The sequence below is a fragment of the Chelonoidis abingdonii genome, chromosome 6, assembly GCF_003597395.2.
Source record: "Chelonoidis abingdonii isolate Lonesome George chromosome 6, CheloAbing_2.0, whole genome shotgun sequence".
Taxonomy (NCBI): domain Eukaryota; kingdom Metazoa; phylum Chordata; order Testudines; family Testudinidae; genus Chelonoidis; species Chelonoidis abingdonii.
The window spans coordinates 76,803,097-76,830,145 of record NC_133774.1 but is presented as its reverse complement, the minus strand read 5'-3'; the positions used below and the strand labels follow the sequence as shown (position 1 = coordinate 76,830,145).

General features: G+C 41.1%; 1 protein-coding gene across 3 annotated transcripts in view; it reads right to left on the bottom strand.

The window, feature by feature from the left end:
• Positions 1–26,478, bottom strand: part of DMXL1 (Dmx like 1) — a 145,359-nt gene extending 118,881 nt beyond the window's left edge. For 2 of the 3 annotated variants that reach the window (XM_032799667.2, XM_032799668.2), the window contains exons 1-5: positions 26,224–26,478; positions 8,902–9,027; positions 3,610–3,687; positions 2,018–2,099; positions 1,038–1,170 (exon numbers count right to left, since the gene is read on the bottom strand). In XM_032799667.2, the coding sequence (XP_032655558.1) occupies positions 1,038–1,170; positions 2,018–2,099; positions 3,610–3,687; positions 8,902–9,027; positions 26,224–26,310 (506 nt within the window). In that variant the 5' untranslated portion in view covers positions 26,311–26,478. Of the gene's footprint in view, positions 1–857; positions 947–1,037; positions 1,171–2,017; positions 2,100–3,609; positions 3,688–8,901; positions 9,028–26,223 lie in introns of those variants that run through there. The other variant, XM_032799669.2, reaches the window with a different exon arrangement.
• Positions 26,479–27,049: the final 571 nt, after the last annotated feature.

Sequence of the window (27,049 nt, the reverse complement as noted above, 5' to 3'; positions counted from 1 at the left end):
TTTTATTTGGTGAATCCCCTAGTTCTTGTATTATGAGAAGAAGTATAATTTTCCTAACCTCTCAAATTAATAGGCAGTAGATTTAAAACAAATAAAAGGAAGTTCTTCCTCACGCAACACACAGTCGACTTGTGGAACTCCTTACCTGAGGAGGTCGTGAAGGCTAGGACCATAACAGCGTTTAAAAGAGAACGGGGTAAATTCATGGTGGTTAAGTCCATAAATGGCTATTAGCCAGGACGGATAAGGAATGGTGTCCTTAGCCTCTGTTTGTCAGAGGATGGAGATGGATGGCAGGAGAGAGAGATCGCTTATGTTCTTAAGGATTCCATCTCACTGCCATGAATGGTAAGAAGGAACTCAGTGGCAGCTGGGTCTGCTCAGCCCTTCATGCTGTTAGATGGGAGGACAGAAGACGGTGTAGTCTTAATGCACATTACTGGTCTAAAGAATCCAATATCATGGTGATGTGAACCAGGAGAGGAATCCATGTGGACAATCATTTGAAGAACCTTACTTATAAAGGATCTAGATTGGGAGCCAAGTTTCACTTAATTCCCTGAATTATAGTGAGCCAGTAGTCCTAAAATAGTAAGTTACTTAAGATTTCTTTTCTTCTAGCCTTTATGATCTCACACATTAGTACTACTTCTCCTTGAATTCACTGCTTCCCACATTTTCCTTGCTTTTGCAGGAAGTGAGAGATGTATTGATAAAGCCAGTTATACTAGGTATTTCAGTAGGATTGTCTCCAAAAAAACCAAAAAACAAAAAAAACCACAAAACAAAAAACACACACCTTTCAAGCAGCTACACTTATCTGGGAAGCAGAATGAAACGTGTTTAGTACCACCCACCTACAATAATTCGAAGGACTGAACAGATTTATGTCTTCATTAATATTTCAGAAGTTTCATACATAGCAGGATGATCACCACTGTAATTCATTAAGAGTTTCATGTGGAAAAAATGGACTATAACAAAAGTCAACTTTGCTTTTATTGAAGTTTCATATTTTTTGTAAATTCTCTTCTTACTTGCATTGCCACATACACCTCCAGTCCCCAAAGCTAACATCTGTTCTTTCAGGATTGCCATCTTCAGACTGGTTTTCCAAATTAACATTGGACCAAAGCCGCAAACAGTTGGAACCAGTCAAGAGACGAGTGCCTACAACAAAAAGTTTAAAATTATAACATGCACAAATCAAATTATGAGGTGTAGCTTTTTATACTGAAGAAAAAGACAATTAATCTGTACCACAAACACTGGCAAGAGCCATAACATACTACAAACGTCTCTTTTTCTATACACAAATCAAACCAATGCAATGCGCATAATCCTACAAAGGTGCCATATGCAGCAAAACCTTGTTAGACTGGATAAACCTTACCAAAATAAAAAAAGACAGCATTTATTTTTTACATATTAAGTCATGTTTTATGTTCAATTTGAACATCTGTGGTCCAAGTACATAAAAGTACACTTGCTCCACACTTTTTCCAAAGTAGGTTGCATTTGTTCAACCGAAGACATTAGGCACTTCTGTAATAATACATCTAATTATACTCCTTTCAAAATATTAGAGCATATGCAATAATGAGGATCTAATTACAAGCGTCATCAATCCTGGCACCTTGTTATCACTACCCCCAGTTGTGGTCTGGAATGAAGTGTTTCATACAATTTTTTTAAGCCACTCCCACTCTTTTTTGAAGCAGCCAGCACTGGACACTGCAAAGAATAGGACATCATTAAAGACCATTGGTTTGTTGAGATATGACTGAGCTGCAGGCATTTTTTTATTTTTTTTTTTAAATAAAAACGTCTCTCATTGAAAATACATAAGCATCTCAGAATGCAGGTGACAAGTGGCATTCACAACACTCTCCTCATATTCCCTGGACATATCGTGTTTTGCTATAACAAAATGAAATCATCTCTTCTCCCTAAAGAAGAATTCAAACTTAACATGTGATATTAAACAATCTGAAGTTTTAGTTAATTCCATTCTTACCTGTGGGATCCCATGTTATATTATGTGCTATGGAGTCCAGTAAAATTTGACCACTCTTCTGCCACTGGTAATAATACATCCCCTACAATCAAAAGTATTAGGACACTCCATTAGCTTAAGTGAGATATTTACAACACAACACGTTTAATGATTACCCATTTAATATACAGTTACTGAAACACTATGCCTGTATGGCATTCAAAGTTTTACTAGGCAACAGACATTTGGCAGTTCTCTGAATGGATAAGTCAAGGCCATACAAGTCATAGCTGTGATCTCATGTTTTAAGAAATATAAGAGATACGAAGGGTCTAAAAACTGAGAGACTCACTTGCATCTTGATTTGTTAAAAATTTAGAATTCAGACAAATTAGAAGGATCAATAGCTTTATCTAGAACATTAAATCTTATTTTAATCTAGTCTTAGTGAAAACTAGCATTCTCAGCTAATTCTGAAGAGCATTTGGAGGATGGAATAATTAAATGGAATGTGCACAAATGTAAAACCTTCCAGACTTTTTAAAGCATGCACATCTTTTACAAAGTGTAGGAAATCTGTATCAGCTGGAAAAGAGCTTCCTGAATTACTCATAGGTACTGTGTGTGTCTTAGGAACTTCATAAAGCAAGCATAGTTCAGGAAGTAGATTTCTTAAATCCCCTAGGCGATAGAAAATTGTGTTGCAAACTCTAAAAGCCACATAGATCTGATGGAACACACACAAGATGGAAGCTAAATCTGCTGTGTTGTATTTGTACTCTTCTATCATCTTAATACTTCACACTTGAGTCTATGCAAAATGCCATGTAAGACTCAATACTCTTGTAAAGTATGCTAAGCAAAGTGGACTCAGACTAAGTAACTTGCTCTAAATCACATAAATCAGCACCTAAAAGAATCAAGATTAGGATCCACGTCAAACTGATAAACACAAGGCTATTCCACAAATTTGCCCACACCAAAGGAAGTCATACTATTTGCAACATAAGAGTACAGTTTTTACCAACTGTTATAAAACCCTCTGAAATCTACAGATAAATATATTCTAAAAAATGCTTTGCAATATGATTAGTAGAATTTTTGAAAATATTTGAGAAGCACATGAGCAAGAACAAGCAGAGCTGCATTACAAAAAGGATAAAAGCAAGCATTATAAAACCATATGCATCAGGATGTAAGCGTATCATTTACTAGCTAGCTTAAAAGCAAGCTTCCCTGTGCACAGGTTACAGCATTCCATATTTGGAGCTTTTCGCACCTTCTACTGGTATTAGCCAGGGTCAGAGAGAGCGAATCACAGATTTGCACAGATGAATCGCTACAAATGAAACAGTTACTGCGTATGTTTATTATGGATTGGTCCAATGTATCCCCTTCTGAAGTGTTATGAAGAGGCATAATAAAGTGGCATTTTAACTAGCATGTGCCCCATCCCTTTTTCACACAATAAACATCCTATATCCCGATTTTAAACTGCTATCTGATCTTGTATCTCAGAAAAGGCAACTCCCAAGTAATAAAAGTAAACCATAGCAATTATTTAAATTTTTCAAGGCAGTTGAAGTTTCAATTAAGACAGTTCATTCACTTACAGCAGGATGATTGCTCTTCTGTTTCAGGACAGTAACTGGTTCAAAAATACAAATCATGGTTCCATAAGAAGCTGCAATCTAAAATAAAAAAGTTATATAAAACAAAACAAAAATATTAATTTAAAAATTAATTTTAGATATGAATTATTGATTCTACTTTCATTCATTCTTTGTAAAAATATTTCCCTGTATATCCTTGAGCTTGTCTCTCTATTTCCTTCTGAATCAAGGATCAGAACTTGAGGAACACAACAGAATAAGAAAATCTTTAAAATACATTGCAAAGTTTGAAACTTGAAGTACTGAAAAAAACTGTTTGCCTACAACTGTATTTCTGGGTAAGACCTGAGGATCAACCACCATAAGAGTAAGTGTATTGGATACCAATTTTAATATGAATCTTCAATCTAGTATCAAGAGTTTTTCCACACGCAATTTAGGTAGCCACTTTAATAAAAGTTATTGGATTCTATTTTTAATATGCTGTGGAAAGGATGAAAAGCACTTCATTGATCCGTCTTTTCACTGTTAACATAACACATTGTACCACTGAGTGTCTGAAAGCACGAGAGCCACTTAATCACCATACAGTCATATAGAACTATAAAATATAGTACAATAATAAAACAAAACAATAGTTATATTTTTATCAAGAGTACTAAATAAAGCTTACAAAACAGCCTTATTTGGGGACCAATAGAAGTCTTGGTGCTAACCGCACATATAAAGATATTTGCTCACGTTTTCAACCATTATTTTCCAGGGTGGATAAAAGTCAAGTGGGGAGGGCGGAATAAAAATTGCATTTATTTAAATCAGATTTTTTAAAATTTAAATTCAATACAGATTCTTAAATAAATAACCCTATCCGAAATTATTCCAACTTATACAAGACCTGAATTTATTCTAATCTAGTAAAATCATTTAAATTAAGTTTAAAAAAAAGTTAAGCAGCACCTATTTACTGCCAAGTTCGAAAGAAAGTCAAACCACCTGTTAAGCCCCTAGAACCAAAAAATGCTAAATCAGCTTTTGACAACAGTAGCCTCTTCTGGTGTAGGTGTACAGAGAATATTTTCTTCATTTCAGTGTGACTAGTTCAGTTCAATGAAAAATTAAAGCAAAACAAATAAATAAAAAGTTTTAAAGAGCAGGAGAGCTTGTTTTCCTTTTCCAATCTATGAATAAAAACTAGGTATGAGAGAATGAGATCTGCTAGTTGTAAAATCTTGAAGAAACAAATAATCAGTTCATAATTCACTAAACTTCCTTTGTTTAAACAATTAGTTTTATTCAAAACTAATTCTGAAAAAAAATTTGATAAAAATTTTCTTATGTATCAAGCACATTTAAGGTAGTTTTATGTAATTAAAAACTTTAAAATATTTTTCTTTTTTTGCATTTAATTGCATTCAAATTTCCACCTAAACAGTTTGACGCAAATCACAAGCACAGAATCTAGTAAACAAGAAATGCATAATTCACCATTTTCCAATTTAAATAAAAAATTAATTGAGGATCTTTCTAAATGTGAGTTAAGCTATAGAATTGCTTAAACACGTGAACAGATATAGAGTAGTTGTCCTCAGGTGCAAAATACAGCACCAATTTTAATATAAAGGCTATATTTAAATTGCAAATCAGCATGTTTTAATGGCTATCAACAAATCATCATCAAACTTTCTTTAGCAAACTAAATAAAAGAAAAATGCAAAATACAAAATAAATTTAAATCCATCCATCCTATTATCTTCTCTCAGGACAAGTTATCAGAACAAATATAGCAAAAAAGTTACATGCAGACCTACGAACACTCAAATGCCCCTTAAAAGCCTCAGGCTGAGAGAGTCATCACACTACCTAGAGCTAGAACAAGAACTACTAACTACAAATACGAATATGAGAGACACCCTACCACTGACTCTAATTCTGACCTCTTATTAGACTACATAGACAGTATAATTGTCCATGTCCATAAAATTATGGCTCAAGTTATTTCTGTAAAATCCATCATAAGAATGTGGATCACAAATAAACCATTAACATTATATGAGATCTTTTCATTTCTAGCATAAAAAGCAGTTGAAGTACCATTTTACAGAATGTGATTTTGTCATACCTAAGTTGCAAGTACAAACAAGCTACAGGTTCGACTTCTGAGAGAAAAAACCTCCACATTTAAAAAACTACAAAACAAAAACAAAAACCGTTAGACTCTTCAAGCAACTTACATGTCCGCATGACCCAAATATGTCAACTATAATTTGGTCAAAGCTGCAAAAAACCTAAAGAAGCCATGTTGTTAAAACACATCTCTAGCTAATATTTTCCCTATATTTTTTACTTAAACTTTATCATTGCCATATTTTTGTGATTCTGCAAATACATCTACTATTCTGAGAATAATTAGAATAGTTTCTTCTACAGTAACTCAAAGTAAAATACTGAGATGGAGATGTAAACTTAAGAATTGTAATTCTTAAGCCAACACTGGTATAACCAATATTGTGGTTTAGGATAACATTATAGCATCTTGCTGTAAGTGGCTGCCCCATGTATGGTGCAGGGGAAGGTGGGGGAAATAGGCAGTCTAGATGTGCCTACCATTAAAGATGCAGTAGAGCATCTGCTTTTTTGTTTGTCTCTGCTGCTGCCTGATTGGTTATTTCTGATTTCACGTGGCGTCTGGATGACTGGTCAGTCTGTAATTCTGGTGTTCATATCTTTGAGGTTCTACTGTAAGGACTACTATTACTACTATGTGACCATCAGAACAGTTAGGTATGTTCACTGCACCCCTGGCATCATAATAGTGAGGATATTTTGGGTGGGGAGGCACTGATGAATTTTAAAGAAGGCCCATGTAGCTCTACTAGGTCATTTCTGTAGCTCACCCAGAAAGAAGAGGCTGCCCTCAGGTAAAGGCTTTGCTCTCCCTTGCCACTTTCCCCAAACCAAAAACTCTAACAGGGAATATAAGGGGCTCCCTAACATGCTGAAGTTAGCAAATCATGACTTAGAACAATAAATGCGACCTGCATTGTTTCCAAGCACGCATTTCTTTTGGTTGTATCTCTACATCAACCTTAATCCTCTGAAGTTCACAGGAGACATCCATATTGCACTCACCCAACAATGGGGTCTATGCCCTCTTCTTGGGTTGTATTGTTATCCACAACCAGATAAGAAGCAAAGGTAAAAATGCAACAAAAGCAAAATATTTCTTCTCGAGACAAAGGGAATCACTAAAAAGGCCATATATTTGCTGTTAAATGCTATTTAGCACACAAGGACAGAACTGACCTTCCATATGTTTACTATATTCAAAGAGTATGTTAAAGGAATTAAGGTTCCGAAGAGATGAACTCAAAAGTCAGAAAAGTTAAAAAGTAAGGTTGCATATGCATTATGACAATGTAATTACCATTTCATGGTCACATTTTTTAATCCATTAGGGAAAAAAATACACTTCTCACCTCCATCCTGATTTTACATACAAACACCCCTGTTCTTTCGAAAAAGTGATGCACAAGAACAATGGAAATAGAATATTGAGACGTGCATGAACTGAGTGGAATGCTGTGCTTAGCTATTTTTACCATTAAAAACTGTTCCTAATACATAATCTAAAGCACCCTTGCAGCACTCTAAAATAACAACTTCTTGTCCAGTCCCTTAGAGGACATAGAAAACTACTGATCCATGTCCTCTTTATAAACAATCTTTTACATATCCGAAAACTCAGGTCCTGTCCAAGGCTGCCCCTCCAGCCTTCTCCTCTCATGACTAAATATGCCCAATACTTTCAGCCTTTCCCCATAGGTCATGTTTTCTAAATTTCCGGGTTTTGGACAATCTACAGGGAAGCAATAATTTGGTGACATCTTTGTCTTGTTCAACTTGAAAAAGTTTGGTTTTTTAAATTTGTTGAAAAGTTTGCGAATTTTTTTTATTCAGTTCAACCCAACCATTTCCCCCTAGCTTTCTGGAACTGAAAGTGAACTGAAGAGTCAATTATTTGCCCGTTCTACTTGCAGCGCACCAACTTCATTGCTGGAGATCAACTGGAGTCAGAATCAGGCATGATGTAATTTGTTGATTTAAGAATAACAGGTGTTACGTAAATGAAGACAGACCTGGCCACACAGAAGTAACTCTGGAAACCCCCAGCTCAGTCGCACCAGAAGCTTCTCACTGCTTCCCACCCTTATCAAGAGCCATCCTCCCACAGATCTTTCGGAGGCTGCCCTATTAGCTTCCAATCAAAAGGCAGCACCAGATTAGTCACCTACTGTATCATGGCCTATCATTGCTTAGCAGATTCATCACTTGACATAGTATCACATAAGTGAGCAGTTAATCCACCTTAGAACTTTCCAGTTGTGCACATTATTTGCTTGGAAACAGTAGTGTTGAACAGCTATCTAGTTATAACTTTCTAGATTGGACTGGTTAATTTTTAAATATTTTGATTAAACTGACTAACATATGTGGAACGTTTGAGCCAAATGAACTTAAGTTATGTTGCACAGCAAGACATCAAGACCATTCATGAATGACAATTTCAAGAATGTAATCTGTTTCTTTTTCATACAAGTATCTTGTTACTGTGGTAATATTCAAAAGCTCTAGATAAGATCAGGGCCTTCTGGTGCTAAAGTGCTGTTCAAACACAGAAGACATGGCCTCTGCCTGAAACAGTGCTTTAGTAACAGAGGTAAAATGCAGCAGCTGAAAAGAAAAGGAAGAGAGGACAAGGGTAACAATAGTAAGATCATTCAATTATACAGACTAGTAGGTTCAGAATAGGTTTTCTTCTATTTAATGTGAGTAAATAACAAACAGTTTCCTTCTACCAGCCTATCAACGCCCTACTGGTAATACAAATCTCTGTGTTGCTTATGCACCATAGCATCATATTCACATACTTACTAACATGAAGTTAGTATATGTATATCTATATCTATAGATGGTTCTGTCATATATCTCTTTGCCAATACTCACAACCTCAACTTTTTTGCCAGATTTTCACAATGCTTCTGTGCCCTCTTCCATGCAGCTACTTACACATTGTATGATCTTCCTGAGCTCATTTGCAAGGTCCCTCTCCCCGAATGCTATGCTGCCTACAGTGAATTCAGTAATTTAAATTTTGCCTATTGTTATTCCCTTGACCTCTGTCTATTCATTTGTGCTTAAGCTGTGAGCTTTGTAACTACCTGGAAAGCACCGCTGTGTGGTGATCCCTCCCATAAATTAACACTGAGCATTACTAGTAACATTACTACATACCTTTCCTTGCTGCATTGAGCAGTCCACACATCCCACTTGAATATTCCCATGTTTTGCTCCAGGGATTATTTGTAATCTTTCAAAATCAGTCCCCAATATAACGATATCACATCCTGATGCATAAGCCTGTAAAAAGAAACATAACAACAAGAGTTACAGCAAATCTACAACTACTTAATACCACCACCTCTAGATACTATATAAAGATGAATCAGTAAGTACAGTTATCTCTTTTGATGCACTTCTTTATAGAAGCTATCCTTGGTTCATCATCATTCACGCAGACCAGTGGTCACCAACCAGCAAATCGCGGTCAACTGGTTGATCTTGGAGCCTCTGCCAGTCGACCGCGGTCTCCAGTTGCTAAAGGTCTGGCAGCGCAGAGGGTCTAAGGCAGGCTCCCTGCCTGCCCTCACCCCAGAAGCAACTGGCAGCATGTCTCCGTGGCCCAAGTGGGAGAGGAGGGCAGGTTGCTCCACGTACTGCCCTCACCCCGCAGTGCTGACTTCGCATCAACCCCATGGGGGTGGCGCTTGCTTGTGTGGGCAGCACATGAAGACCCGCTGCCCCCTGCTCCGGGCCGCAAGCGCTGCCCCTGCAGCTCCCAAGAGGTTGGTACTGGGGGGCAGGGGCAGCAGCTGGCATGTCTCTGCGGCCCCCTCATCCAGGGGCCGCAGAGACATACCAGCTGCTTCCAGGAGTGGTGTGGGGGCAGGGCAGGAAGAGAGATTGCCTTAGCCCCATTGCACTGCCAACCAGGAGCCGCCTGTGGTAAGCACCTCTTGGATGGAGCCTTCACCTTGCACCCCCTCCTGCACTCCAAACTCCTGCCTCATCTCGGAGCTCCCTCCCACACTCCGAACCCCTCAGCCCCAGCCCAGAGCCTGCACCCCCTCCCGCACCCCAAGCCCCTGCCTAGTGAAAGTGTGTGTATGGGGGAAGCGAGTGATGGAGGGAGCGGGGAAATGGAGTGAGCGGGCGGAGCCTTGGGGAAGTATGAGGCTGCATGCGGCCACAAGACAGACCATTTGCTTCTGGACATATGTGCGCTAGTTGTTCAGTTAAGGTGGAAAGTAAGGCTAGTTGTTCTGCCTTAACAGAACAACTAGCGCACATATATGGAAAGTCGGATATACAGGGTCCTACTGTTCTGCTTTATAGATACAGCTTTACAAAGCTCCTCCTCTTAGTCCCATATTATAGCTACTCTCACAAACAATGACCTTTCTCCACTTCAACTGCACATGACGCTAAGCAACACTGTGACAGCCTCTCTGTGAATTGTAGATGCACCAGTCTTACCACTATGCTCATACGTTCGTTAACTCCATCGTTAAGATTATTAGGGCTGTTGATTAACTGCAGTTTAATCACACTGTTAAACAATAGAATACCAACTGAAATTTAGTATTTTGGAAGTTTTTCTATCTTTTCATATATATATTGTATTCTGTGTTGTAACTGAAATCAAAGTATACATTTTTTTGTTACAAATATTTGCACTGTAAAAATTATAAAATAGTATTTTTTTATTCACCTCATGCAAGTACTGTAACTCCTCACTTAACGTTGTAGTTATGTTCCTGAAAAATGCAAGTTTAAGTGAAACGATGTTAAGCGAATCCAATTTCCCCATAAGAATGAATGTAAACTGGAGGAGAGGGAGTTAGGTTCCAGGGAAACTTGTTTTTGCCATACAGTACAGTACTATAGTGGGGAGGTGCCCCCACCGTACCCTACACAGCCCACTGGCACTGGAGACAATGAGGCAGGCAAGGAGGCTGAAGTTGCTGCAGGCTAGGAGAAGCATGTTGCGCAGCAGCAGCAGCTCCCCCTACTCTGCAAGCATCAGGGGCAGAGGGCTCAACCCTTGGCCCACCCACTCCATCCCTTCCCCCAAGCCTCCACCTTTAACCCGCTTCTTCTCCCTTTACTCTGTACGCCGCATTCTCGCTTCCCTCCCCCGCCTCCTGCCCACGGCAATCAGCTGACTTGCAGCGTTCAGGAGGGAGGGGTGAGGAGCGAGGACACAGCACACAGGCTTCCCCTCCCTCCTGAACACCACAAGCCAGCTGAGTGCTGCGGGCAGGAGGTGGGGGTGGAGGTGCACTGAGTCCTCCCCCTCCCCCCCTGCCCACGGCAATCAGCTGGCTTGCAAAGCTCAGGGGGCAGGAGGAAGTGGAGAGGAGCGAGGACTCTGCACGCAGGCTCCCCCTTCCCTCCCCTGCCTCCTGCTCACAGCAGTCAACTGGCTTGTGGCATTCGGGAGGCAGGAGGAGCCTACGCACCAAGTCCTCGCTCCTTCCCCACCCCTGAACGCTGCAAGCCAACTGATTGCCATGGGCAGGAGGCGAGGGGAGGAGGGGGAAGGCACTGATCTGTAGGGTCTGCCAGCAGGCAGGAGGCGCTGTGTGTGTGGAGCTGATATGGGGGGGCTGACAACTGTGGGCAAAGCACATTATAGTGAAGCATTGCACAACTTTAAATGGAGCATGTTCTGTAATTGAGCAGGGATATATGATCGAAATAACGTTAAGTGACAGGATGTTAAGTGTGGAGTTACTGTACTGTAGTGCAATCTCTTTGTTGTGAAAGTACAACTTACAAATGTAGATTTTTTTTTAACATAACTGCACACAAAAACAAAACAATGTAAAAAAGTTCAAAGCCTGCAAGTCCACTCAGTCCTACTTCTTGTTCAGCCAATCACTAAGACAAACAAGTTTGTTTACATTTACAGGAGATAATGCTGCCCTCTTACTTACAATGTCACCAGAAAGTGAGAACAGGCATTTGCATGGCACTTTTGTAGCCGGCACTGCAAGGTATTTACGTGCCAGATATGCTAAACATTTGTATGCCCCTTCATGCTTCGACCACCATTCCAGAGGACACGCTTCCACACTGATGACACTCGTTAAAAACAAAAGTGTGTTAATTAAACCTGTGACTGAACTCTTCGGGTGAGAATTGTATGATCCCTGCTCTGTTTTACCTGCATTCTGCCATATTTTTCATGTTATAGCAGTCTTGGATGATGACCCAGCACGTTATTTATTTTAAGAACATTTTTCTGCAGATTTGACAAAACACAAGGAAGGTATCAATGTGAGATTTCTAAAGAAAGCTATAGCACTAGACCCAAGGTTTAAGAATCTGAAGAGCATTCCAGAATCTGAGAGGAGTGAGGTGTGGCGCATGCTTTCAGAAGTCTTAAAAGAGCAACACTCCAAAACGGAAACTACAGAACACAAACCCCCAAAAAAGAAAAAATCAACCTTTTGCTGATGGCATCTGACTTAGATAATGAAAATGAACATGCGTCAGTCTGAACTACTTTGGACTGTTATCGAGCAGAGCCTGTCATCAGCAGGGACACATGTCCCCTGGAATGGCGGTTGAAGTATGAAGGGACAGATGAATCTTTAGTGCATCTGGCATGTAAATATCTTGCGGTGCTGGCTACAGCAGTGCCATGCAAATGCCTGTTCTCACTTTCAAGTGACATTGTAAACAAGAAGCGGACAGCATTATTTCCTGCAAATGTAAACAGACTTGTTTGAATGATTGGCTGAACAAGGAGGAGGACTGAGTGGACTTTCAGACTCTAAAATTTTACCTTGTTTTATTTTTGAATGTAGTTTTTTTTGTACATAATTTTACATTTGTAAGTTCAACTTTCATGATACATAGATTGCATTACAGTACTTGTACTAGGTGAATTGAAAAATACTATATTTTTTTTACAGTGCAAACACTTGTAATAAAAAATATGAAGTGAGTAGTGTACACTTTGTATTCTGTATTGCAATTGAAATCAATATTTTTGAAAATGCAGAAAGCATCTAAAATATTTAAGTAAATGGTATTTATTATTAACAATGTGATTAACCATGATTTTTTTAATGGTGATTCTTTTTTTAAGCACTTGATAGCCATAATTATTATTATTAAGAATCAAATATAATGTTGAAGTGAATCTTTATAAAAGCTTTCAGTGTAAGACCAAAGTCAATGTACTCTCTCTACCATTCAAAATTTACATTGCTATGTGACAATCACACATTCGAAACCTTCTGCTAGCCTCACAGTAGGAGCAAGCCCTATATTGGCATGATTGTGCCTAGCCAGAGATGGCTGGTCCCAAAGAACCAGTGGCTGACGAGGCCTTGAGAAAGCTGTTGCCAATTACCATAAACAGCTTCACCGTACAACAGCCAAATAGTAGGATCTTCCAAGAGCTGAGAAGCTGATGGGGCAGTATTCGTACTCAAGAGTCTGACTAACCACAAAGCTGATGGTGCCAAACGTGTAGGTAGGTGTAACTCTGTTCTTTGGCCCCTTGACTAACAGACACATACACGGGAGCTCTGCTGGTGACAGGCCTCTGACGTTCCTTTACTATTGCTGTCTCAGTTTGACGAGACCTGTTTGGAGGAGCTATGGTTATGCCTTAATTAACCGTACAGTATAGTCCTATCTATGAAACTCTCTAGGGTGTCTGACACCATAGCGTCTAGCCACACAATAGTAATTTTCCAAGTAGTAACAAGTCATAATCAGAGATCATCTAATTTAACAGCACCAAAGTTAGGTTTGTGACAGTCTGTTCTATTGGCAGGAACGCTCACCTAGGAGTGATTTTGTTGAGACCTCCATCTTTGGGAGATCACGGATATGAAAAATGACTAAAGAAGTTAAATGCCTGGGGTGACTGTGGGGATGGGAAGCGGAAGGGGGATGACTCTGTGTAAAAAAGTGAGTGTGTGAATTAGGATGGTAATGAAAATTGTTGTGCAAGTGGAACTGCAACAGGAATCGGCAGTCTGAAATTGTAGCCAAGGATCAGAGCTAGGTTACCTGGAGTGGGGGATTCCAGGGACCGAGGCTATTGTGACCTTGGATGAATGCTTTGAGCAGTCAGCACTCTGCTACTTTTGCTGGTCTTAAGAGCAGGTCTGCTGACCCCCTGAGCCAACTGGGCAGTTTAGCCAATCAGGTGACCTGACTGGGGCTTGTTAAACTGCTTGGGGGTGGGAGGGGTGTTAAGCTAGTAGGCAAGCAGGCTAACTGCAGGACCTTACTCCTGACACTAGCAGGTGGCCTGCAGAGACTTTAGTATCTCTAGTCTACTTATAATTTACAAATAGATCTGTAAGAAGTATGTGTAACGTCATATTCCTTTTATTGCAATTTTTCTCCCTTTCCTTCTCTTCTACACCCACCACTCAATGAGCTTGATACAAGCTCTTAATGGCAGGACTGTATATCTGTATAACACCCACCACAAAGCCTCAATCCTGATTGTGTTATGCTAGCACACAAAGGTCCCCAAACAACAACTAGCTTACAATTTGAGGACTCCAAGTTACAGAAAATCTATCATTTATTCTAGTCTAAACCAGCAAGTGTCCCATACCCCATGCTACAGAGGAGGGTGAAAAACACCCAGGGTCTCTGCCAATCTGATCTGAGGGAAAATTCCTTTCTAACCCCAAATATGATGATAAATTAGACCATGAACATGTCAGCAAGACCCACCCGCCACACACCTGGGAAAGAATTCCCTGTAGTAATTCAGAGCTCTCTCCACCTAGTGTTCCATCTCTGGCCATTGGGGATATTCGTTACTAGCAGTTGCATATTGGCCACGTCCCATTGTAGTCAGTCTCATCTAGGGTGACCAGACATCCCGATTTTATCAGGACTGTCCCGTTATTTGCTTGTTTGTCCCATGTCCTGACCACTGTTAGGTCGAGACACTGGACAAACAAGCTAAGGCTCAGGAGCCCGGAAGGGCTCGCACCCTCCCCCGCCCCCTTCCTTCCCCCATTGGCTCCCTCCCCAAATCCCCGCCCCTCACTGCCCCATTGGCTCCCTCCCCAAATCCCCACCTCTTGCCAAGCACATTGTGCCCAGGAGATGCAGGGGAGCACGGGGCCGGGGTGAGTGTGAGTCCAGCCTGGCCCCGAGCAGGCAGGACTCGGGCACGGTACCTGGAGTGAGAGTAGGGGGTGGCCTGCAGGGCCAGGTGGCAGCTGTTCTCCCCACCTGGGCAGCGGGACTCAGGAGCAGCCATTGCTGCAGCTCCCACTGCAGCGGGGGGAAGAAGTGGCCAAGCATGTGCTGCATCTTTGTTGCCGGGCCCAAACTCCCCGAGCCCGGGCCTGCTGTGGGGATCCAGCAGCACGCATGCTGCGCCCAGCCCCTGACCAGTTGTGTCTGGGCTGGCTGCCCAGCTGGTGCAATCCTGCGGCAGAGGCATTGGCAGCCCAGCCCCATTTGTTCCCCTGCAGGACCCAAGCGGGATGGGGGGGGTTGGGGCCTGCTGCCCCACTCTGGGGCTGCTTGTGGGATTGTACCAGCTGGGCAGCCAGCCCAGAAGCGACTGGCCAGGGGCTGGGCACAGCACGCGCGCTACTGGATCCCTGCAGCAGGCCTGGGCTCGGGGGGGTTCGTGGGCGCCAGAGCTGCAGCCGCCGAGCTTGGCCAGTGGCTGCTTCCTCCCCCCACAGCAGTGGGAGCTGCAGCAGTGGCTGCTTCTGAGTCCTGCTGCCCAGGTGGGGAGAACAGCCGCTGCCTGGCCCTGCAGGCCACCCCCTACTCTCACTCCAGGTACCATGCCTGAGTCCTGCCTGCTCGGGGCCAGGCTGGACTCTCACTCACCCAGGCCCCATGCTCCGCTAAATCTCCCGGGCCTCCCTCCAGCGCTTGTGGAGGGAGGAAGAATCGGGGGTGGGGGATTTTTTTTTGCTTTGCCGCCATTTTTTTCCCCTCTCCCCCCGCCCCCCCCACATCCCGATATTTCACCTGGGTGATCTGGTCATCCTAGTCTCATCCTACCATCCTCTCCATAAACTTATCAAGTTCAGTCTTGAAGCCAGGTAGGTTTTTTGTCCCCACTGCTCGCTTGGAAGGCTATTCCAGAACTTCACTCCTCTGATGATTAGAAACATTGATCTAATTACAAGACTAAGCTTACTGATAGACAATTTATACCACTTGTTCTTGTGTCAACATTGGCTCTTATCTTTTAAATAAATAACTCTCCCTCCCTGTATTTATCCCTCTGATGTATTTATAGATGCAATCATATTGTTATGCTCTTACAAAGCACATGGGATCTTTATAAAGGAAGGTAAATACACAGCATTTATTGAGAATACAACAGTTAGCATATGCTTTTCAGACACACACACACACAGTCCTGTCAGTGATGTTCATAGTTACCAGTCTGTTGCAGCTCGAGTTAACCTAATGGCCAGTTAGACTGAGCACTGTCGGTCACGATCCGATGCTTCTGGAGTGTGGCAAGACGAACCCAAGTTCCATGGCCAAACACCCTGGGTCTTATAGGTTTTTTTCCCTTTGTTGAAGTCTATGGATTTTGCTGTGTCAGTTTGTGATCGGTTACTTCTTAATTGGTGTAAACATTTCAATACACCTTTGAGAGGGTCATCCTGTCCTTTATTTTGATTTAATTAATTGTCCTCAGGGGTGCCAGCCTTCACCTCACGGTCATCAATCTGCCCATCATTATGGATGCATATTGATGATTCTTTGATGTCTCTACTTCTTCCTTGACTCTGGCTATAACAATGGCCTTTACTCCTTATCTTTTTCTGATGCATACATCCTCATTTACACAAACAGACTGAGAATACAAACAGCAGTATTTTATATTGAGCAGAAAGGTACTGCAAATTAAGCCTTGCCTTCAATGTTTCTCTAATCTACTTAACATAGTAAAAACCAGGATTCTCTATTGGGTCTTACTAAACCTTAAAACAAAGAAATGTATATTTAACTAGAGTGCCTAATTTGTAATACATATAGGAAACCATAGTAGACATTATAATTTATCCTAAAACAAAAGGTGACCATAATCAGTCAGAAGGATCGTTCTGGTCTGTCATTCCTCGCTGCTGTTCAAAAAGGGGGCTGACAGGATGAAATCAAATCATACATTAAAAAATCCAGCTCCTACAATATCTCCCCTCAGCCTTCATTTTGTTAGGCTAAACAAACCAAGTTCTTTAAGTCTCCTTTCATAATGTAGGTTTTCTGCACATATTCCAGCTTGAACTCATTGTCTCAAATATGCAAGACCAGAACTGCACACAGCACTCCAGATGAGGTCTCACCAGTGCCTTGTATAATGGTACTAATGCTGCCCTCTCTCTACTGGAAATACCTCACTTGATGCATCCCAGGATTCCATTAGCTTTTTTCACAGCCATATCACATTCACAGCTCAGTCCTCTTATAACTGACCAATACACCCAGGTCTTTCTCCTCCTGTCGCTTCCAACGGATAAGTCCTTAGCTTATAGCAAAACTTCTTGTTGTTAGTCCCTTGCACTTTGCACTATTAAATTTCATCCCATTTCTATTACTACAGTTTTCAAGGTTGTCCACAAATTCTTGTATAATATTTCGGTCCTCCATATTGGCAATACCCCCCAACTTTGTCATCCACACATGTCATTAGTACACTTCCACTTTTTGTGCCAAGGTCATTAATGAAAATGTTAACTGAGATTGGTCCCAAGACCCATCCCCGAGGAACTTCACTAGCAACCTCTGTCCAATCTGACGGGCTATACATTAGGTCATACTGAAAGGTGATCTAACTTTAACCAATTCCTTATCTACCTTGCAATTCTCATATTAATCCTAATATTCTCCAATGTAATTAATAATTTCTCATAGGGAATATTATCAAATGCCTTTCTGAAATCCACATAGATTGGATCTACTTTATTTCCTTTGTCTAAATAAATAAAAACAAACAAACAAACCAAACCAAACCATCAGTTATCTTCTCAAAGAAGATCACATTGGTCTGGCACAATCTATCTTTTGTAAAACTACGTTCTATTTTATCCCGATTACCATTCAGCTCTATATTCTTAACTACTTTCTCTTTCAAATTTTGTTCCAAAACCTTGTATACAATTGAGGTCAAATTAACTGGCCTGTAGTTTCACAGATCACATTTTTTCCCCTTTCTTAAAAAGAACTATAGTAGCAATTCTCCAGTCATAGGGTATGACTCTCGAGTTTACAGATCATTGAAAATCCCTACTCTTGGGCTTGCAATTTCATGCGCCATTTCCTTTAATATTCTTGGATGGTGATTATCCAAGCCCTCAAATTTGATCCGATTAAGCTGTTTCAATTTAGCTTCCACATCCTTATTTTCGTTAGCCCCCCTGCCACCACCCCGAAGCGCAGTACCCTTATTAAAAACTGACCTAAAGTATTTGTTCAGGTGTTCAGACATGCCTAGATTATCCTTTATCCTTCCCACCCTCAGTGCTTAGCATTCCCACTTCTTCTTTCCTTGTTTTCTTTTTATTTACATGGCTATAGAACCTTTTAGTATTGATTTTAACTTCCTTTGCAAGGTCCAACTCTACTTGGGTTTTGGCAGTTCTCATTTTCTGACTTCCAAGAGGTAACTTTTCTTGCTGATCCATTCCATTTTTCTTTCCATATAGGCGCTCTCTTAATGACCTGTCTGAGATGCTTGGTCACCCATTGTGGTCTGCAACTCTTCCCTACAAATTTTATCCACTTGCTCGGGATGCAGGCTTCACATAAGCTTCTGCATCTTTGATTTAAAGCAATTTCAAGCCTCCTCCACATTCAGATCCTTGAGTTATGTCCTGTCCACTTCCCTTATTCCATTAATTTTTTTTAAGTTTGCTCTTTTGAAATCAAGGAACCTAATTGCAGACCTATTTTTGTTTATCCTTCCATTTAGTTGAAACTGACTTAGTTCATGATCACTCAAATCAAGATTGTCCCTTGGGATCCTCTTCAGCCTCAGGTCCACCTCCCATATCTTAGCGCCTACGAGAAAGCACACCCTTCTGTTCTACAGATCAGCTCTGGTGATAGGTATGTCTGTTGGTAGTCAATCACACAGCCCTGCTTCTTCTGGATGTTGGTGTGATTCTCCTTCCTTCCTTCCTGTTCTTCTAGCCGCAAGTCCTCATCTTCTGTTCTCTATATTCCTGAGCCTTCCTTTAGTATTCTCGTAAATACAACACTCAATTTGAGTGCACCCTTTAAAAAATGCAGGTAACTAGTGCCTCACCTGGATCATTCTGTTCATACCTTGTTATGTTTTTGTACTTATGGGTCTGCAACTGATTTTGTTTTCATAAAAGGTAACTTTTGTATCCAGGAACAAGAGTCAATGGTTGTTGAACGTTCTTGGCATGTAAGTCAAGGAGAAACTGAGTTTGGGCTCACCATTTCACATACCATAGCCAATAACTTCATAAACACCTGAAATACTATAAAGAACGCAGCTCTGTACAATCTTTTGCCAGCATAAGATGCGTCTGAACAAGCAGGGCTATCCCAGTAAGGTTCTTCTGGTATAAACCAGGTCTAAGTGTTAGTGACGCCTCTGTAGTGGAAAGAGAACTTTTAACTCCAGTTTTGGCAGGTAAAAAGCCCTTCAATTCACCTTTAAGAATTAAAATGTCGTAGGTTATTTGTGGAGTAGTTTGTGCAATGAAACAAGCAGATACTGTTGACATTATCATGCTCTTGGTATGTACGTTAAACAACGTTTTTAAAATCAGTGAACAAAAGCAAACAGGGTAAAACCAGTTACAACTATGGAAACAAGGATTTTCCAAGCTGATGTCTTGACACCACATATCTGGATTTAGAAAATTAACCATCTTTCTGTGCACCTAAGACTGAGAAAAGTGAATTTGCATGTGGTATTGGATTTTCACCTCCTTTCTATTTGCTTCTTTTACAGCTTTCAGCATTTTATCCCTGCATCCTAAAATTCTTGAGAGAGGATTAGCAAATGTTTTCCTTTGAAGATAACACTAAGGCAATTTTACAGAACCGTTAACAGAAGATATTACAGCCAATAACTTAACTGCTACAAAATTCTTAATTGTTTTAAAAAGTGAAAAAACTTTACCTAAGTAACTCCTTAAACCTGAGAAAATAAATCTATCGGTACAATCAAGTATCTGTAAGAGTTAGGAATTACGTGCAGGAAATTTTTTTTAAAATTATAACCCTGAACTTGCTTTAGCAGATAATTTTTTTTTTTATGTGCAACTAATTTCTGTATGGTAAATCAGGAAATATGGTGCACAAAATAAAAGGCTCCTTTCCTGCACATGTATGGGACCGACGAGTAACTTTGCGTGACAAGTAACAAGTCAGTAAGGCAGGTTATTCCCAGGAGAACCTCAACAGAATCTTTATGCCAAGCCATGCATTGTGTCTATGCTATCTTTTTTTAAAAAGAGTTTTTACAAGTATTGCTACTAATTTTTACATGCATGTAAAACAAAACTGCCTTAATTACCAGACAACAACTATACATATCTTTAAGGAAGATTCTTCTCCTCACTCCCTTTTTTTAATGGAACCCTGAACTGAACTGAAAAGGTATTGCAGGTAAAAGTGTCAAGATTTTAAAATATAACGTACTTGAACTGGGAACAAAGCTTTATACCAGAATTCCCCTATCTACTGTGCTTTCAAATAGCACGAAGTACCTATTTTTGTTGGGCTGAACAAAATGAACCTTAAAACTGTTATTTGTCCTGCACTAGAGACGAGTCCAAGTGTAGCAGAAAGTTTAAAAATCTCTCTGCTCCACAAAAACACAAAGAATCTAGCATTAATGTTCCAAAGCTCAGTCATGATGAAGAACTACTGGATAGAATTCAGGCAAGGCTATTTATTAAATAGTTCTCCTCAACCATATAGTAATTACATGTACATTTTTTATTTCATGTTTTTCTCCTCATACTCCAAGTCAGGCAAGAAAGTAAACATTTTTTTCTTATTTTAGTGATAAAAAAATATTTCATGAGCTTGTATTATCACTGCAGCATACTCTTTCCTCCAAAATTAATTACATTTTAAACCTGACATCTTAACATTAATAAACTAACAAGTTTGTAAAAATTTATCTTTGAAAGAAATGACTAAGTAAATGGAGCCATACCAACAATGTTTTCTTTAAGTGACCATTCCAATAATTAAGGGAAAACATAATGGAACAGAAGTTTCTTCTCCAGTAAAGTACCAGCATTAGATTAGAGAAATACATAATATGCATATTATCAAGTCATGTGCTTTTTTATACTTCCCTGAAATTTTGTAATGACTATTAGAACTTCCAAGTTCCTCCAAACTCTAGTTTAAACTATTTTTATACACAGTAGCGTAACAACTGTAAACTCACAACACAAAAGTACGAGTTAGAACAGAATAAAGGTTTTTTAAAAAGACTGTAAGAGTCACTAGAGAAAAAAATAAATAAGTAAACATCTGTAAAACCATTCAACAAAGACTGTGGTGACAGTATTGATTACACAATTCAAAACACCCTGAACAATGCTTCAGATATTAAAGTAGCATCCATGATGAGTGTGGGAGGTAATACTTAAACTTACAGGTCAAGTTGCTTTAAACTCAAATACTGCAGATGTGAGAAAAAGCCAAATAGGTAGCATTTCGGTAAAATTTCAGTGAAGCGCCTTACTTGTTGGCTTACATACTCGTGGACTCTAAACCAACAGAGAATTAGTAGCAATAATGGTAGTATATATTCCCTGTATTTTAGCTTCATCTGAAGTGTACTGAAGCTAAAAATAGCAAATATACATTAGGCTTCACAAGTTGTCTTCTTTCTTGCCACTTCCCTATTTTAGGTCAGTAACTTTTATAGCCTTCTTCCAAAATTCATGATAGAATGCTAGGCCGTAATGCAGACTGGTCTCTCCAATGTCCACCGATATCCAGTCCACATACCAAGACTTTGGTCATTGATGGAAGACAACCAGGGGAAGATCATTGCAAGAGACATCTTACCAACACAGCTCTCCGCTGGATATGCCCATATCCACGTAGCACAGCTTCCCTCAACTTGTCTTCAATTAGAGCAAACTTTATTAGATCCCTTACAACACCACTTCATTTCCTATCATCTCAACAGCTTCATTTAGACAACAAACCCATTTCTTTTTCAGTGGCTGGCCAAGTCCCTGTTCTGTACATTAGGATTGTATAAAACTGATTTGACCACCCTTAACTTTATTGGCATCTTTTTTTAATCACAAAGAACTTGGGTCAGCTACTATCATTTGCACCGAGCAACTTTACTACAATGCCGGGCATCACTCAGGAGGGCAACATTGTCAGCAACCACTAATTCTAGATATTTAAATTCTCTTTCTCCCCCTAAGCTTTCTTCCCATGACAGGGATCAGCAATTTCTGGCCCGCGGACAGCCAGGGTAAGCATCCTGGTGGGCTGGGCTGATTTGTTTACCTACCGCGCCCGCTGGCCAATCGCGGCTCCCACTGACCATGGTTGGCTGTTCCAGGCCAATGGGGGCTTCAGAAACCGGCGTGGGTCGAGGGATATCCTTTATGCTGAGTCCTCCTTCAGTTCTCAGAGTGAATGTTGGTAAGGCCAAAGTGAAGTCCAGCCTGCTCAAAACTATGTTGCCACTCTTCAAAGTTGGCTTACATCGTCTTAATCTTCTGCATATATCACTAAGTCATCAGCAAACAGCATGTTCCAAGGTGCATATATTCTCACTTATCACATGCAAGACAACTGCAAACGAAGTGCTCAGAACTTTATGTTCAGTAGAACTTAGTAGGTTTTGAACCACTAACACTAGGAGCACACAAGTCAATGAAAACTTGTATTGAGAACCCATGAACTAAAGTATAATCCATCGGGGGGTTCTGGTGTTTGAGTCACAACTACCATATCATTTTCGTATTGCTAGTATGAGGGAGGTCCAAACTTGAGGCTGACTAGAACTTATGCTTCTGTATCATCACCAAAGACATTTTCCTAAAATCTCTTCTAAACATGCGTAGTCTTCTTGTTCTATTTTGACAGTTAAAGATTTATTGGGGTAGAGTGGAAGGGTTAGAAGAACACTGTCTATGGACTAAACACAAGTTGTACAAAAAAACCCCCACTGCATTTGTGAGCTACTTCTATTTGCAGCTATTTTCATTTTGTTTTGCATGATATTTTAAAAACTTCCAATGTTTAACTAAAAATTCAAATAAAGTTTCATACTTCCCATACATTTAACTCTTCATTTCTAACTGATCATGGTATAAACACTAACTGGCAGTGACATAATTAAGGAGAGAAGAATGCTTATATTCCAACCCTTGTACATCAATTGAAAGATCAGCCATTTCTTTGTAGAAAAGTAACTAGTGGGATCACTCAACTTATTTACAGTACATTTTTTGTAGTCATTCAAATAGGTGTGGAGAAATCTGAACAAGTTGTACATCATGAGAACCACCACCACACCCTCCAAAAAAAGGCAATGAAGGACATTTTTGATCTTCGGTTTTGAGACTACAGGCTAAAAATTCCATTAATACACCTCTATCTCGATATAACGTGACCCGATACAATACGGTAAAGCAGCGCTTCGGGGGTGTGTGTGTGTGTCTCCGGCGGATCAAAGCAAGTTTGATATAACATGGTTTCACCAATAACATGGTAAGATTTTTTGGCTCTCAAGGACAGCATTATATCGGGGTAGAGGTGTAATATGCTTTCCTGCACACCACAAATATATAAAAGATTTAATACACATATAGAAATTCCTATGATTATATTTGTGTCAAAACCACTCTTGAAAACAAAGGTCTCTCAAGGTAGTATTACTCAAAACAGTACAGTTTGGCATATTCCTCCCTCTCAAGAGAAAGCTACCACTTCCAGGTCATTACAGAGTTCTATACACTCTTCTAATCAGACAGGCTTCAATACTGGACAGAGTTGCTCAGCAGTCATTCTGTGGAAGTAATCCTGATAACTTGAAGTTTTAAAAAAGGAACCTAATGCTATTAAAAGATGGATCTAAACTTTAGTATAAGTAAAAGATAAGAGAATTCTCTATTTGTCTCGCTTCTTTGCGCAATTAAAGGCGTTTTGTTGTAAAGGAAATTACATTGTTTTTCACATACAGTTTCATGCTGCTTAGGAATCACCACACTACAACAGGTAAACATTTAAACAAATGGGAAAATCTGAAAGATGGATCCAAAAGCAGGTGTAGTACTGTAAGCTATTTTTAATTTTTTTTCCTTCCAAACTGATTGAGCTGACTGTCTATTAACAAAGCTTTATTCTGATTACTTCCTCTTTTGAGCAGCAACTTGCAGGTTCTGAATCTGCAACTACCCAGGAAAATTCCTGTGATGACATGGAGCCTCCATTACGACAGAGGTCACCCAGATGGAACTCCTTGCAGGATGATCAAGGTGTCAGATAGTGAATATGCATTTTGTCTTCCAATGTTGTAGTTGTTAAAAAACTCGGCAGAGGAGCACAGAAGTATGCCTACGACACACAAAGACTAAAAATAAGTCAAGCAGTCACTCTCCAACCGATTAGGCAGTGAGTTAAACTGGGTGCAAGGCGGAAGATATCGCACAGTTTATAGCACTATCTTGGGTGCTGCTGCTCCAGAGTGAAACTGACAGAAATCTGTTAAGTTCTGCTTTAGGCCCCTTCTGATGTACTGTGTACCAAGCACAACTGACTAGTTTCCCGACAGTTTCATCCAGCCAAAGACTTAAGCACAGCAACAATACCACTAGCATCATTTAATGGGAAAAGATAGGAAAAGAATGAGGATAAGATACTCAAATGATGAAGCACTCTAAGAAAGAGGGAGCCAAACCAGGGAGAGAAGAGAAATAGAAGAGAACAGTTTAAAAATTAGACTCAGAATTGAGTCTTTTGAACTCCATAGTCTATCATGATGAGGATACTTCAAGTTTATAGACAAATGAAACTCAAATAAAACAATTTACTCTATTAAATAAAGCCAGGGTGGAATAGTGGGCTTTGAAGAGTGAAAGGATAAGGTGAAAAATCCTCCTTACTAACAAAAATTAAAAACTATATGGAAGCCTAATTTGTACTTAAAGTACTGTGCACAGTTACTTTCCAGCAGCAGGGTGCATGCAAACAGGAAGCTCAGAAATACTAGATTTAACTTCAAGATTTTAGAACATAATTCAGCGTTACTGGCCAAAACAAACAAACAAACAAAAAACACACACAAAAATGCCTTGCTGAACTTTAAGTGTGCTAAAATAGCTCTACCTTCAAGGATTTTTTTCTGTGCCACTTTCAAGGACCTCTTATATATCTCTTACAGCAAGTCTACACTATTGCTTGAGTCAATCTAACTTACTCAGTCAGGGATATCAAAAAGCATCACTCCCACACCCCAACCAACACAAATTTCACACTGTCCACACCAGTTCTATCTCTGTGAGAGATGCTCTCCCAAACAACATAGCTTCTGCTTCTAGCCAAGATGAAGTAATTATGCCTACCGGAGAGGGCTCTCCTGTTAGCATAACAAGTTTTCACCAGATGCAATACAGATGTGCAACTGTCATCTACTCAAAATGCAATGAAACTCAAGTGTTAGCTTACGCCAGTGTAAGGACTTGTCAACTTGAAAACATGAGTAAAATATTTTCATTTATGAAATCTGACATGTAGATTCACTTTAAGATACCACATACTTACACTTGCAAATCTCTGAAAGACACTACATGACATGTATTTTAACATAACATTATGCATATACATATATATAAACAAACTATGGCTTATTGTTTATAACTTTTTCATCACAACCATCATTAATCATAATCTTAAAAAAGGTGTGAATAGTTCTCCCCCAATAGGAGTTCTGAACAGGTGTACTATAGGCCTTAAATTATGTATTGTGTCATCCTGCGTGTGTACGTGGACAGTGCCTAGCACACAGTGGGTGTGCGCTGTTGCAGTGTACGATAATATTATCAGCCGCAACAGAAGTGCAGGAAATGAAGCGTCCCTACTCATCACACTTTAGCAGCACTTTGATCTCATCAGCTGCGTTGTACTGCTCCCCCGCCTCTCGGGTCATGTGTCCCCAGTGCACCTAAACCAGCCCATGCCAATCCCACCCCTCCCGGACGCATCCAGTTAGCGACCTGGCTCCCGGTGAGTTCAGGCCACCCTGTGCCGGGTGCAGGGTGGACGAGGCCGGGAAAAGAGGAGTCGCGTCCCCAACGGGAGGGGAGAGCAGGACAGAGCGAGGGGGCAGTGGGGCCCAAAGGGCGGGGGGGGGGGAAGGGGGGGCCGGGGGGGGGGGAAGTCAGCACCCGGGAGTAGCCTGGGGACGCTGGGAGGCTGCCCCACAGGCTGCAGAGGCCCCGCCAGGGGGTGACTCGGGGAGGGCACGTCGGGGCAGCCCGGCCCGGGACTCACCGTGAGCGGCTGGCCGTGGAGGCTCCCCACGGAAAAGCAGTTGTCCCCGGGGTTCACGGCGCCCGTCAGCACCTGGTGCAGATTCATGGCGCAGAGAACGCGGGGCCCGGCTGGCCTCACTGCAGGCACCCGGGCGGTAGGCTCATGCTCCGGCCCCCTGGGCGGCAGAGAAGGACCCACAGCTGCTCGGCCGCTCTAGGTTCCGCAGGCGGCGAAGGCAGCAGTACATAGCTCGGGGCGTGGCCTCATAACCCCGCCTCTCCGCGGGGCGGACCACAGACGTAGCCCCCTCCCCCTTGCTCGCCGGTAACAGCGAAACGGGACGAAAACGAAATATCGCGAATCTCCGCTCCGTGTGACGTCATACTTTTCCCTGTAACGGCGCATGCGCCAGCCCTATCCCGGGACCGAATGTGCGGCGGAGGGTGTTTTCTGCGCGTGCGTGGAAGTAAATTTAGCTAGGAAGGCGCGTCAGGGAAAGCTGGTTGCGCAGGGAAGTACGTAAGGGGCGTAATGGCACAAAGAGTCCCCTCGCCCAATTCTCTACGTTGGATGCACTACGCATGCCCAGTAACCTTCGCTGTTGCCGCTGCCCTCTCTCTGCCCTCACTTCTACTTACAATTTGGTGCCTCCTCTTTGGGGGGGTTTAAAAGGATCAAGGGGGGCAAATCGCAGCGGGAGGGGGGCTGTCAGGGTCTGAGTGGGGGACAGAAATGTACTGGCCGGAGGGATCAAGCTACTGTAGGTAGCGGCAGAAGAGGGGCTGAAGGGGAAAAATCGGGGGTAGGGAGTGGTAGTCGGGGTTAAGCCCTCATGATTCGCAAC